Genomic DNA, 13,489 nt, shown 5'->3' with positions numbered 1-13,489 from the left:
ATTTGTGAACACTGATGGGTGGATGGTATTTACAGACATGAAACTTGAGCTACCCACATTAAGTAGAGGAGGGGGCTGAAATTTAAGCCCTAGAGAACTACAACATTTAGAGGTGCAAAAGCAGCAATGGAAAAGGACCTGTGAAGAAAACCAGAGAGAGAGGGAGAGGGGGAGATGGGAGACAGAGGGACAGGGGGAGGGGGAAGGGGGAGAGGGGGAGGGGGAGGGGGGAGAGAGGGAGAGAGAGAGAGAGAGAAAGAGAAAGAGAAGTATCCTGGGAGCAAAGTGAAGAAGCATTTCAAGAAGCAGAAAGTGGGCTTTCCCTGGTGGCGCAGTGGTTAAGAATCCGCCTGCCAATGCAGGGTCACAGGTTCGAGCCCTGGTCCGGGAGGATCCCACATTCCATGGAGCAACTAAGCCTGTGTGCCACAACTACTTGGCCTGTGCTCTAGAGCCTGCGAGCCACAACTACTGAGCCCGCGTGTCACAACTACTGAAGCCCATGTGCCTAGAGCCCGTGCTCCACAACAAGAGAAGCCACCGCAATGAGAAGCCTGTGCACTGCAACGAAGAGTAGCCCCCGCTCACCACAACTAGAGAAAGCCTGCACACAACAACGAATACCCAATGCAGCCGAAAATAAAATAAATAAATTCTTTTACAAAAGAATGATAAAAAACAATTAAAAAATAAAATTAGAAGAAAACTAAGTTGGAAAGACAAATTTTATTTAAAAAAAAAAGAAGCAGAAAGTATTCAAATGTGTCAAACGCTGCTACAAGGCAAGATGGGAATGAGAATTTTCCATCACACTATTTATTTATTTATTATTTTTGGCTGTGTTGGGTCTTCGTTGCTGTATGCAGGGATCAAACACGTGTCCCCTGCATTGGCAGGCAGATTCTTAACCACTGCGCCACCAGGGAAGTCCCCATCATACTATTTAGAGTGATGGATATTTTGGGTAACCGTGAAAAAAGGCGCATTGGTGCAGTAGGTAGCACTGATGTCTCAGAGGAATGGGATGAAGAGGAAAAAAAAAAACATTCTTCAACACACCAAAGTTTGTCCCCACCTCGGGGTCTTTACAGATGCTAATTGATCATCCTGAAACACACAGTCCTCTGGACCTTTCCATGTACCTTTACCTCCTTCTTTTCAGGCCACAAGTCACCATCTCCAAGAGGCCTTCCTTTACCACTCTAAAATAAACACTCCTCCCTTACTAATTACTCTCTAGCCCCTTACTTAGCTTTTTAAAAATAGTACATAACACTACTTGAAATTCCATGATTTCATTTATTTGTTTGTTTGTTGATTTCCCCCACAAAAATACAATAAGTAAAGGAATAACATGTACAAACGCTTCTTTTTTTTTTTTTTGTGGTACGCGGGCCTCTCACTGTTGTGGCCCCTCCCATTGCGGAGCACAGGCTCCGGACGTGCAGGCTCAGCGGCCATGGCTCACGGGCCTAGCTGCTCCGCGGTATGTGGGATCTCCCTGGACCGGGGCACAAACCCGTGTCTTTTTAAGAACAACTTGTATATTTTTCTAGGTGCATCAGTCCTGGCAGATTTTCCAGTACAGCTGTCCCTTAGTATCTACAGGGGATTGTTCCAGGACTCCCTGTGCATACCGAAATCTACAGATGCTCAAGTCCCTTATATAAAATGGTATAGTATACCTGAAGATATAACCTTATTGACTACAACTCTTTCCGTGAGAAATCTGCAATAAAGCAACAAAAAAGGTCCATAACTTTACAATCATGGGCAAATCGCCTTTACTGCCGTTCTTCTGCCACAGAGTTTCCCTATAGTTCTGTTTCCTTGGTTATAACCCATCATGTGGTTTTCTCACAGAACATTTTCACCTTAACCTTAATTCGCAGAAAAATTGTGCTAGTAAAATTAATATTACTTATAATTCTCACCTTCAATCTTTCATAACAAAGGCAAAGCATTCTCTAAATATAGCTAGGTCATCCCCAAAGTTCTCAGAGAAATGAAAGTTGAAGAACACCTTACATTAGAAATGGTCTAGTCCAACTCCTGTCAGACATGGAAACCGAGACTAGTGTGCATGTTCAATGCAATCCACAAGTGAACTCTAAACCCCTGACTCCCAGGCTTTTGTAAAGTTAGAGAAAGACATCTGACTAATAACAAGGCTTAGGCAAATAGTAAAATATGTCCTAATTATGAGACATACTTCACAAACTGGACTTCTACCATCTTGTAATGTACCATTCCATTCCCAGAAATCCTTATCTGTTGAGCCTTTATCTCATTTACTGGCTCCATGTCCACAGTAGAGACCGATTGGATTTTATTTTAAAAACCTCTCTGGGGAATACTTGCCTTAGTATCTCTAGGGAGGATACAAAAAACTCCCCTGTTTAAATCCATATTAATAATCTGTTGATCAGTTTATAACATGTCAGCAGAGTTCTATCACAGCATAACACTGGATTAAATAACAATCTTCTCTTTAAGGTATCTTTCTGGATAGTAGTTTAAATACAGTTACCATATGGTATACATTTATGATGTCCTAGAAGTATCCCTCCTACTTAATTTTGTTTTGGGAAAGGGACATGGCAAGTAGGCGATTGAGAGCTGGGTGTTTTGGAAGATCTATTAAACCAACACCCAGGCTAAAAAAGTCAGTGTGGCCATAGGGGTAAGAATGAGAAAACTTCCTAGTGGCATCACTGTGGACTGATACTGAGCAGCTGCATAATTACCTTCTAATAAAGTGAGCAAAAAAGAAAGGAGAATGAGAAAAAGGTGAGGTTAGGCCTACTGTTAAAAATACTTTTCAGCGGAAGCAAAGCTATGAAATATTTATTGACTGTTTACTGTTTTGAGCACATTTCAAAGGTCAATGGAATGATTCTAAATGCATCCACCTACTAGAGCTGAAAAACAGACCATTTATATTATCTTCAAAACAGTCTTTCTAACATCTAAAACAAGTAATTCATTTGACAAACATGTTCTGAGTGACGATTATGTGCTAGATACCTTTTCTAAATGCTAGGGATACAGCACTAAACAAACCGCATGGATTTGGAGAGAAACAAAGTAAATACGTAAATGACTTTGTAATTTAGAAGTATTATAAGAGCTATCTATGTAAATACTTAAACCATGATAAGTAATTTGGAGAAAAAGAGACCAGAAAAAGGAGATAAAGACGTAAGTAACTCAATTGTATTCATTGTAGATGGCCTGTTTGTTTCATGACAGAGTAGATTTTCTAATGTAACAAGGTTCCTTTATAATCAGTGTTCCCTTTATAAATATTGCACTTTATAAGATATACACTATAACTTCAAATATTTTCAATTATTAGTATATCTCCACTCTTAGAATATATTATTTATATTTATAACTTATTTGGTGACAAGATCTTGATAAAGAACATAATCTATAATGAACTCACATCAGGCCATTTTAGCTAAACACAATGCACTTTTGGATATTGCTTTATGAAGGTTTTGAGGAAAATATCATGGTTTTTTTTTGTTGTTTTTTAAGTGAAGCCCTACCAAATTGTGAAGCTTCCTAACAATGAACCAAGGATTTCAGGTGGCAATAATTTTCAATTCTAAAAAACATAATTAGGTTCACTGGTGAGCCCATCCTAAATTCATATAATGTAAATTAAATAGAAATAGCCTAAATTAAATAGAAATGTTGGTCATTAGTATGACAACCAAGATGTAACAACGCTTGACTCTGTTTTCCTATATAACTTGAAAAAGTATAATAAAAAACTAAAACTCTTGGGAAGAGCTCATCTGTTTTACGAACTAAAATGTGTACATACTATTTCATTTTATTATGTTCTGGTTGTCTAGCACTTCAATTTGGATAAGAAAGCTTATAAAACATAAATTGAAGATTTTCACAGAATAAAGCTTACCTTCAGGCTGGTATGAGAACGTGGTTGACTTAACTCCTGAAATTTCCATTGCTCTGATCCAGGGGTCTCGCCACCTTTCTGAGTGTCAGGTGTAAGCAATCCATCTCCAGCAGGTAATGGGAAAATCCCTAATGATATAGGGCGTTCTTTTCTATTTGGAGAGGGAGAAAAATTAAGCATTAATTCGTTTTTAACTGTTATTCATCATGACTGTAAGTAATAAGCCTGGGCTGTCTTTGCTTCAGAATTATCACTGTTAAATAATTCTGTCTGCCTATCTGAACAAGCAGACTTACCAAAGAGAAAGGACAGAGTCTCAGAAGCTAAATTAGCCCCAGGGAATCAACTAAGAAAGGTAGTAAAATATAGTTTAGGAAATCTTATTAAGTTACTGATGAGTCCCTTACCCCACTCCTGCTTCTAGACTTCCCAATTCCTCGCATTAATCCTTAAATATTTACCAAGCCTCTTCAGGGTATCTCTTTTCTGCCTAGAGGAAAATCAATATATGGTCTAAATCAGGGCTACTGATTAAATGGTAAAAAGAACATGTGGACCAAAAAATGTTGCCTGCCATTTCAGTAAACAAACAACGTTGCCTGCCATTCAGCCATCAGCCACTGCAGCCAGCCCTGATGGAGGGCCCTGAAGGGAATTCAGGATGGAGAAAAACAGTATACTGACCCTAGATAGTTAAGACGCGTATCAAAGGAATAATTTCAATGAGCCGGCATCTTCCCATACATAGAAAAGCATTAAAAGCATTAACTTGAGATGTCTGTCTTTTGTGATTAGCAGAAATCTTTTGATGTTCCACTATATGTTGTTTTTTATTTATTGGTTTATTTATCTCAGCAAAAACTCCTATATATTCTGGTTCCTCCCTTTGCTGGCTTGGGATGGTTCCTCAGAGCTATCTGAGAGGCTACCCTGCTGGGCTATAGTCCTTAGTAATGTCTCTGAATAAAACATAATTCTCAACTTTTAGAGGGTGCGTGTGTGTGTGTGTGTGTGTGTGTGTGTGTGTGTGTTCAGAGTTTTATCCCCTAAAGTAGGAAAGATGTATTGTTCTACAGAACCAATATGAGACCCTTTCCACCACATTATGTATGAGAAAACGATTGTCAGTTTTTCCAAACAAGGAGGCCAAAAAATTCTATGAAAGACTGTAGAGTTTCCAATGCTTTGTGGGAAATCCCAGTGAACAAGAGTTTCAATTTTAATAATAGAATTTTAACAAGAAACACATCCTTTGTTAATGCAAAGGACTTTTAGAGGGTAGAAACAAGCCTGGGTCATCCTGGGTCATTAACTCAAATGGAAATTAGCAAGAAATGAGACACTAAAGGTTTGGAGCTTCTAGGAACCATAGTGCTGCTGGTAAAAAATGTAAGTTAGAACAGAAACACTGAGGTTATAAATAAACGTTGGAAAATATTGTTTTTCTAAATAAGTCTTTATTCTGTAAGCTTATTTTCATACCAAGAAACTTAAGCCACTTTTGAAATGCGCCCTCACTGAACACAAAGGGTACACTGCTTTCATTCCTAATGACAATCAGAAAGGATTAGTACAACTGTCAAACACCTTCTTAAAGATTAGGTGAAGCAAAAGGGTTGAGAGACTGCATTTTATTAAAGTTGTAGGCATAAGGAAATAGAACAGGACTTTTCTCTATCAAGAGTTAATTATGTATAACTTCTTCACACTTGGGGTACTTTTCCTATTTGATTTGGGAGGAAAATTCAAACACATGTAGGCAGCGTAATAAAAGGCTAGATTTTAAAACCAAATCTAAGTTTGTCTCCACAACCTGCCAGAACAACCAAATAACAAAGTAGTCAGCTATTCTTTATACCAGTTACTCCCAAACGCTGGTTCAGCAAGAAAGTTGTCCTAAGTCCACAGCGAAGAGGCATTATTTATTATATCCTTACTGGATAATACACAACATGTTATACACATACATGCTTCCACATATCATAGAACCTGTTCTTTCTTGAGAATGATTCACCCCTTTGCCACATCTTTTCTGCTTGATTTTAAAATGCCCTTTATTTCACCAAATGATGGTGACAACGACTGGAAATTTTGGGTGGGGAACGTATTTTGGGAACTGAAAATCTAAGGGTCTAAGAGCTACTAGAATACTTTTTTTTTTTTAACATATCTTAATGACTTTAGCAAAAAGTGACCAGGAATTTAATCAGATGGAATTTAATGGAAGGCTCTCAAACCCCAAGTGCAAAGAAAGACAATACAAACTTCATTCGAATTCATCACACTGCCAACAGAAATCAAAATACAGGCCAGTCATGAGAATTATCTTCCTTTATGAATGACAACACAATCATTTTCACACATGTCAAATACTGGAAAAGTTGGGGGAAGGAGTCAGCTGTGGGTCCAAGTTTTACTTTCCTACTCCTGTTAAATACTAAATCTACAATCCAAAATATAAGTAGAATTCAAACCTTTATACTGCTTATATTTATCCTTCAGAAACTGCTTGACAGGGAGGGAATTTTTCTTCAGAGACTGATAGCTGTCAAAAGGGTCAACGATGCTCTAGGTTATACTGTTCCAACTCTGGAAAAATTGTATTACTACACACATCTTTTCTCTCCTTTTTTTGCTGATAAACTACGTAAGACTTGACGAGGAGGGAGAAGGACATGTAATTATGCACGATAAGTAGAGTCCTATTTTCAAAAGGAAACCCTGAAAAGTGAACATTAGTCCTGTACTATATTGGTATGCATGTTTGATACTCTATATATTAAACGCTTCAGTAAAACTCACAAAAGAAACCAAAGAATGAAATACATGTGGGAAAATATCAAGTGGCAGATTTAAACCCCAGGTGTTTCACTAATGCATTACTATCTAGAAACAAAGCTATCATCAGCTATCAGAATCCTTGTTACATATTTTTTAAAACTGCCATATATCCATTTTTAAATTGGTTATTTAAATGTTACCTTATGTGCATAAATAACTTGGCAAATATGTTTTGAAACAGCTTTATTATTCCCATTTAAAACAAATAATAATTAATAAAATCTACTGTACATATTATAAAGAGCAGTAAAAAGATTATATTTGTTCAACACCCACCATGTGGCAAGCACTCAGATGGATGACTTATTTACATTATCTCATGTAATTCTCATAAGGAAATAGGAATTATTTTCCCTGGTTTCAGATTAGGAAAAGTGACACCCAGAGACTTTAGGCACTAGTAATCAGTAGAAATCGGATTCAAAGTCAGGCCTGTTTTGACTTCAAGACCCATGTACTTTCCTTGGAACTACCTATTTCTTGACAATTTAATCTTAATATTAAAGACTGAATATGGAAGACTTTCTTCAATCAGATCAACAGCAACTTTTATGTCAAGGAACTTTTTGAATTTAATCATAAGTTATTTTATGAATAAAACAGCTAGAGCTAAAATAGTTTTGCTAAAAATGTAGTAGATATAAGTGACTATGAAAATTGTTTAATTTACAATATACCTTGCGACTGATTGAATACAAAATAATCATCTCACGTGTTTTTTAAAACTACCCAATGGGATAAGAATCTCAGAGGAGGAAACTCTGGCACAGAGAGTAAGCACCTTGCCAAAGGCCCCACAGCTCGCATGTGGCAGAGCGTTTGTAGCCAGGCAGTCCGACTCCAAATCTCTCACCCATTGCACAGCACTGCATGGCACAGCACAGCACTGGCATCTTAAACGGAACGGAAACCTAAGCCAGCCCTTTGAGACTAATCTTATTTTAATAGTCTAAATATTCTTGAGTCAAGGTATTTTTCAATTTCCTAAAGGCCTATATATACATACATACAAATCCTTTATGTATTAAAATATACACAAGTAATAAGATTTGCTCCCAATTTTTATAAAATTGGGGGAAAAAAATGACCAAGTACCTAGTTTTAAGACTATAGATGAAATTTAATTTTTGGACCTTAAACTAATGTTGAACATGAATGGACCTATGAATTAAAAAAGGACACATTGAGGGAATTTACTACTTTAATTCACCTTACTTTAAGTCCACAATTAGGAGTTGAGTTTTAAGTAAACACTTATAAAAAGCTATACACTATGAACCCTCATTTAAAACGATGCACAAAGCAAAAATCTCAACAAATCAGATAATTTTAGTTTGATGAGTTAGAAAACAAAAGAAACCAAAACATTAAATCTCTAAAATATAGAAGATGGTTCTTAGAGCGTGCAAGTAGAGTGAAGAGCAGAAAAGCTACAGAGATTAATGACTACCCCCACAAGCGGGCATGGATATTTGTCACCCAAGTCTACAAAGAAAAGGCAACATCTGACAAAACAATAGTGAATAGGCTCTGTAAAGCTTTCATAACTTTGATGTGTAAATAATTGGGGGAAAAAAATGAATTCCTTGCCCTAAAAGGTTTAAATCCTTTCGCTTTAAAATATGTTTTGTTTTAGGAAGAAAATATTTAAGTTGTCAGTTCCCATGAGCTGCTATCAAAAATTGCAAAATCTGCAAAAAGGATGCCTGGCCCTCCATCAGTCAAAGGATAGTTGGAACAAAATAAACACCTATGGCCTGTGTCTAATCAACTACAAGTCCCACCATAAAAGATTATTTGCTCCCAAATACTCAGATACTAAACGAAGAGACTGTGTAAATCTAGACCCAATGCTCGACTCCTGCTCTCCCTTTACTCTTTGAACACTGCTTAAAACAAGACCACACTGATCTTGTACTTGTGTATAAGTACAATCTGAAAATCTTTTTCTTAAGTCGGTGCTTTCCAAACACCAAGCAGTATCCCTAAGTGGTAGCCCATAAATTACTATAAATAAGAAATGAAATCTCAGCTTCAGTCCATTTTCCATTGTTTCAATCTGCAACAGAAATGGTTACAAAGAAGATCCGAGAAGCTAAAAATTCAAGAAAAACCAACTAAACAGGGACTTCTAAGAGAGACTAAAGTACCTGAGTATCCTTGGTAGGTTCTGCGTCAGAGCTGGCACTCCAGTAGAAATAGAAAAGTGCACAAGCAGCAAAACAGAGAGAGACACTAAGATAGCAGAATTAATGACCACCGCCCCGCCAACAAAGCCAAACACAAACAGCAGCATGCATCCAGGACTCATGGCGCTGTGCTGGCATGGTGAAACACCGGAACCAGGAGGCCTACACGGGGGCCAAAGGGGTATCTTTGTAGTGAGGATCTGTCATTCAGCTGCTGCCACAAAAACAATGCCATCAGCAGCAGCTTTCCACTCCATCCTGCAGCAGCTCCGAAGCGATGACGTCATCCCGCTCTCCCCACCTCATAACCACAGAGCTGCTGCTCCTAGCATTTATGCAGCAATCCAGAGCGACGGCAAGCCTATTAACTGTTTTCCTCTCCACTAAGAGTCCTGGCTTAGCTCATTGGCTACAATGCTTGGAGATCTACATAATTTATTCACACTCCTACATCAAACAGAAGTCTTAGCTAACTAACCCTTTCAAACATGCCTCTCTGTAACAAAAAGGACTTTTAAACCAATTATACAGGAGAAATGAACATTTTTCAGCATTCTCACAAATCAGACAATTTTAAACCTAGTGTAATCTTCATTAAATATCAGAAATCAATCAAAATACCTCGATATGTTGCCATATAGCATGGCTCACAATTTACCTCTTCATTAGTGAAAGCTGTTCTGTTTTTCCATGCTACTCTCTCCTGTAGCATTCCAACTACAGTAGAGAGCTTTTTGAATCAGCTTAACTATTGTTCCAGGATTAAAGAACAGAGAGAAACAGAAACAAACAGATTACTTTATTTTGCTTTTTCCAAGGCAAAAATGTATGTAAAAGCTTACCTAATTCTACTATGAGCTGTGGACTCTAGTTGATCACCCCCTGAGAGCTGATGAAGTTTTGTTCTTTCTAAGTGTTCCATATAATTATGGATCATCTATTTTGAAGAAAGAAAAGAATACACAAAAGTTTAAGACTAATAGCTGGAATAAAAACATACTGTTATAGCAAGGGAAACCTTTTAATATAAATTTCTTATTTATCAGACTACAGTTCCATGTAAAAAAATATTAAGGATGAAATTTTCTTTTAACGGCAAAGGAATATGCAAATGCTTACAAAGGATGCTAGTGTCCGCAAAAGTAGCCAACGTCTTGCTTAGCATAGCAAAAAAATTTTTTTACCATGTAAATGGTAATGCTATTAAATAATTTTGACATATAACACAAATCAGGATATAGACATTGGGAAGGAATTGACAAGAGATTACTGGTTAAAGGTGATATAGAGGGCATTTGAGAAATCCATTACTAAAATGGGAAACAACAAAGAAATTATCATGAAACTTGAGAAGAAATCATACCCTTATTTTTTCCATTCTAGAAAGGATTCACAGAGTAAAGATCATTTTCAATTTAATACCAAGATGTTTATTTCTTTTGTCTACAGATTTAGTTCAAAGAATGCTAAAATATTCTCTCCTTTGCTTGACTGCTAATTTACTGGAAGCATTACTTAATATAATTATATAATACCAACAAACTAAAACAAATGAAAAATCAGAGCACTTTGAGTCTTAGATAAGGAACAAGCTGAATATGGAAGTGAAAACTTCAAGAATATCAAGTATATAACCCATCAAGAAATTTTAGTCTGATTTGATTCTTGATAACCTACAGTTCCACTTTTAAGAAACCCAAATCTGTCACTGAAACATTTTAAATGCGGGCTTCCCTGGTGGCGCAGTGGTTGAGAGTCCGCCTGCCGATGAAGGGAATGAGGGTTCGTGCCCCGGTCCGGGAAAATCCCACATGCCGCAGAGCGGCTGGGCCCGTGAGCCATGGCCACTGTGCCTGGGCGTCCGGAGCCTGTGCTCCGCAACGGGAGGGGCCACAACAGTGAGAGGCCCGCGTACCGCAAAAAAAAAGAGTAAGAAAAGTTATGTTAGCAGTTTAAAGAAATGTAAATATTAAGAGTAGGCAAGAAAAGGTGAATATTCCTAGAATTCTTAAAACTACAGCATGGAATAGCTTTGTAAGTTGCTAACCTTTAGCTGTATGAAGATGGGTTTCAATCTCAATATAACGTAAAATATGCATTGTAGCATATTAAAAGGATAACTACTGAAAGAAACAAAATTTTAAACAATTTTTTAAAATTTATTTTTAAAAAGCATGCTTTTGTTGCGAGTTCCCTGGTGGTCTAGTGGTTAGGATTTGGCGCTTTCACTGCTGTGGCCAGGGTTCAATCCCTGATCGGTGAACTGAGATCCCGCAGTGGCCCAGTGTGGCCAGATAAATAAATAAATATATATTTTTTAAAGTATGCTTGTGTTGTGAAAATTTTACTTGGCATATGTGCATATACAAAAATTAAGAAGTATGTAAATCAATTTGAAACTGTTATTTACTTCAAATAAAAAGATGAACTCTGATGCCTGGATTAAGATGGGTAATTCTATCAAATCAAATATAAAAGAATCAATCAGGCTGTTCCCCAATTAAAACTAGCCCAAATAAGAAATGTATCAGACAAGGAAAAATGAATACAGAATCACATGGATATGATATATGAAAGCATTTTAAAAACTTTTAAATTTAAAGATTTTCTCTTTACCACCATTTAAATAACAGTTTTGCAGAAATACAGTTTTTTTTTGTTTGTTTGTTTTTTTGCAGTATGCGGGCCTCTCACTGCTGTGGCCCCTCCCGTTGCGGAGCACAGGCTCCGGACGCGCAGGCTCAGCGGCCATGGCTCACGGGCCCAGCCGCTCCGCGGCATGTGGGATCCTCCCGGACTGGGGCATGAACCCGTATCCCCTGCATCGGCAGGCGGACTCTCAACCACTGCGCCACCAGGGAAGCCCTAGAAATACAGTTTTTGTCTTTGTGTCAGTGAGTCAGAAAGAATGAGCTGTTTCCTTCTTGTATCAGGGAAAACTTTAAGGGAAAAAATTTAAATGAGACTAGTATAACAAAGTGATGGTTGGGCCAAATAGATACCAATTTAAATTTTCAAAAGATTTTAGAAAATCTAAGTCAAATTCTTTTATAATGGAGAGTGATTATATGAATTTGATTCATTCAAATGGAAGAACCTGTTTCTTTAAGCATTCAAATGAATAGAAATCTCCCCTAGAATGCTTTTATAATAATCTATTGATATTTATTCAATATAGACAAATAAAAAGATTAAATAAAATGCAAAGATAAAAGAATCAGTTCTACCCCAAATAGTGCATTCTATAGATTGATTCTTGTCTTAAATGAATACGTTACAAAATTTTTAATTTAGAACATGTTGAATTCCAAGCCTTCTTCAAATGACTGACCCAAGTAACTATTTCTGACATTCCAAAATGGTCTACATAATGAAATTGGTTTCAACCCAATTAAACTAACACTTAATAGGACAGAACAACAACAACAAAATGGCAGCTAATGTTTATTGAGCACCAACTACAAATCAGCCAGTGCATGTATGTACATTGTTTCAATTAATCCTCACAACAACAATATGATTTTCTAGATAAACTCCAGTTTAAGGAGGTTAAAATAACTTGTCCAACTTGACCAGCTAGTTAATGATTAACTGTACTCTAACTGTCAGCTAGTTGGCTTTGTGGCCAGAACTCAGGTCCATCTGACTCAGTCATCAGAGTAGTTAAGCATTACAGGACTCATGGTGTATCTGCCCTTTCAGTCAATTCTGGAGGCAGGCAATAAGCTCATTGTCCTTTCTTCCTCATACCCACAACAAAACCCCACATCCTAAAGCATTTCCTGATGTCTGAAATAAAATATGCACTATATTCTATATATGCACAAAAAAGTAGAAATAATAAATTGTACATAAAAATTTAAGTTTTAATTATAGGGCTACACAGAGTAGCTCTGGTTTTTTTAATAAAAAACTGAGTAGGGGGCAATGCTGCCAGGTAGAAAAGAGAGGTAGAGTAAAATAGGATATGCTTTAGATAACCTACTATTGGGTCCACCAGCCCCATCCCTCCTGTCTCAGAATGGCAACTCTCAATTTTCTCAGGTATGCACATTAATTCACACATATCCAGGAGTCAATTCAGCAACAAGTAGCTGGAGTCATGAAGAAGGGTCCCAAGCACACTGTTTAGAACATCCCAACTCCCCTCCCACTTAGAGAAATCTTCACAGCAGAGGTTGACTGTCAACTTTGGCTAAAACTGAAATGCAAGGCAATAGTTATTAGAAAAGCAAAGCAAAAACAGAGGTTTTGAAGAAAGTAGCATGAATCCTTTTAATTCTGTTGGCCTTGAATCCTTCCATATGCAGTTCAAAATCCTATAAGTATATCCACAAAGCCACTATTCTTAAAGTGGTTGAGATGGCATAAAACAGAGGCAAAGAAAATTTTCTACTGCATTTAACGTCCATGTATTTCATAACCTAAAAGCATTACTGAAATTCAGGCAAGGGAATCAGACAGACCCAGGTTCAAATCCAGTCACATACTAGCATGGCATTTGGGACAAATCACTCCATCTTCTCTT

General features: G+C 37.2%; 1 protein-coding gene across 6 annotated transcripts in view; it reads right to left on the bottom strand.

Annotated features, from left to right (window-relative positions):
* Positions 1-13,489, bottom strand: part of SPAG9 (sperm associated antigen 9) — a 150,866-nt gene that overhangs the window by 61,084 nt on the left and 76,293 nt on the right. For 4 of the 6 annotated variants that reach the window (XM_059047189.2, XM_059047186.2, XM_067022163.1 and 1 more), the window contains 2 exons: positions 9,804-9,898; positions 3,932-4,082 (listed from right to left, as the gene is read on the bottom strand). In XM_059047189.2, the coding sequence (XP_058903172.1) occupies positions 3,932-4,082; positions 9,804-9,898 (246 nt within the window). Of the gene's footprint in view, positions 1-3,931; positions 4,083-8,922; positions 9,312-9,803; positions 9,899-13,489 lie in introns of those variants that run through there. The other 2 variants (XM_067022164.1, XM_059047190.2) reach the window with 1 other exon arrangement.

This window comes from Kogia breviceps, chromosome 19, assembly GCF_026419965.1.
Source record: "Kogia breviceps isolate mKogBre1 chromosome 19, mKogBre1 haplotype 1, whole genome shotgun sequence".
NCBI classification, from domain to species: Eukaryota; Metazoa; Chordata; class Mammalia; order Artiodactyla; family Physeteridae; genus Kogia; species Kogia breviceps.
Note: the sequence above shows the minus strand (reverse complement) of the source record. Positions and strands in the feature narration are given on the sequence as shown.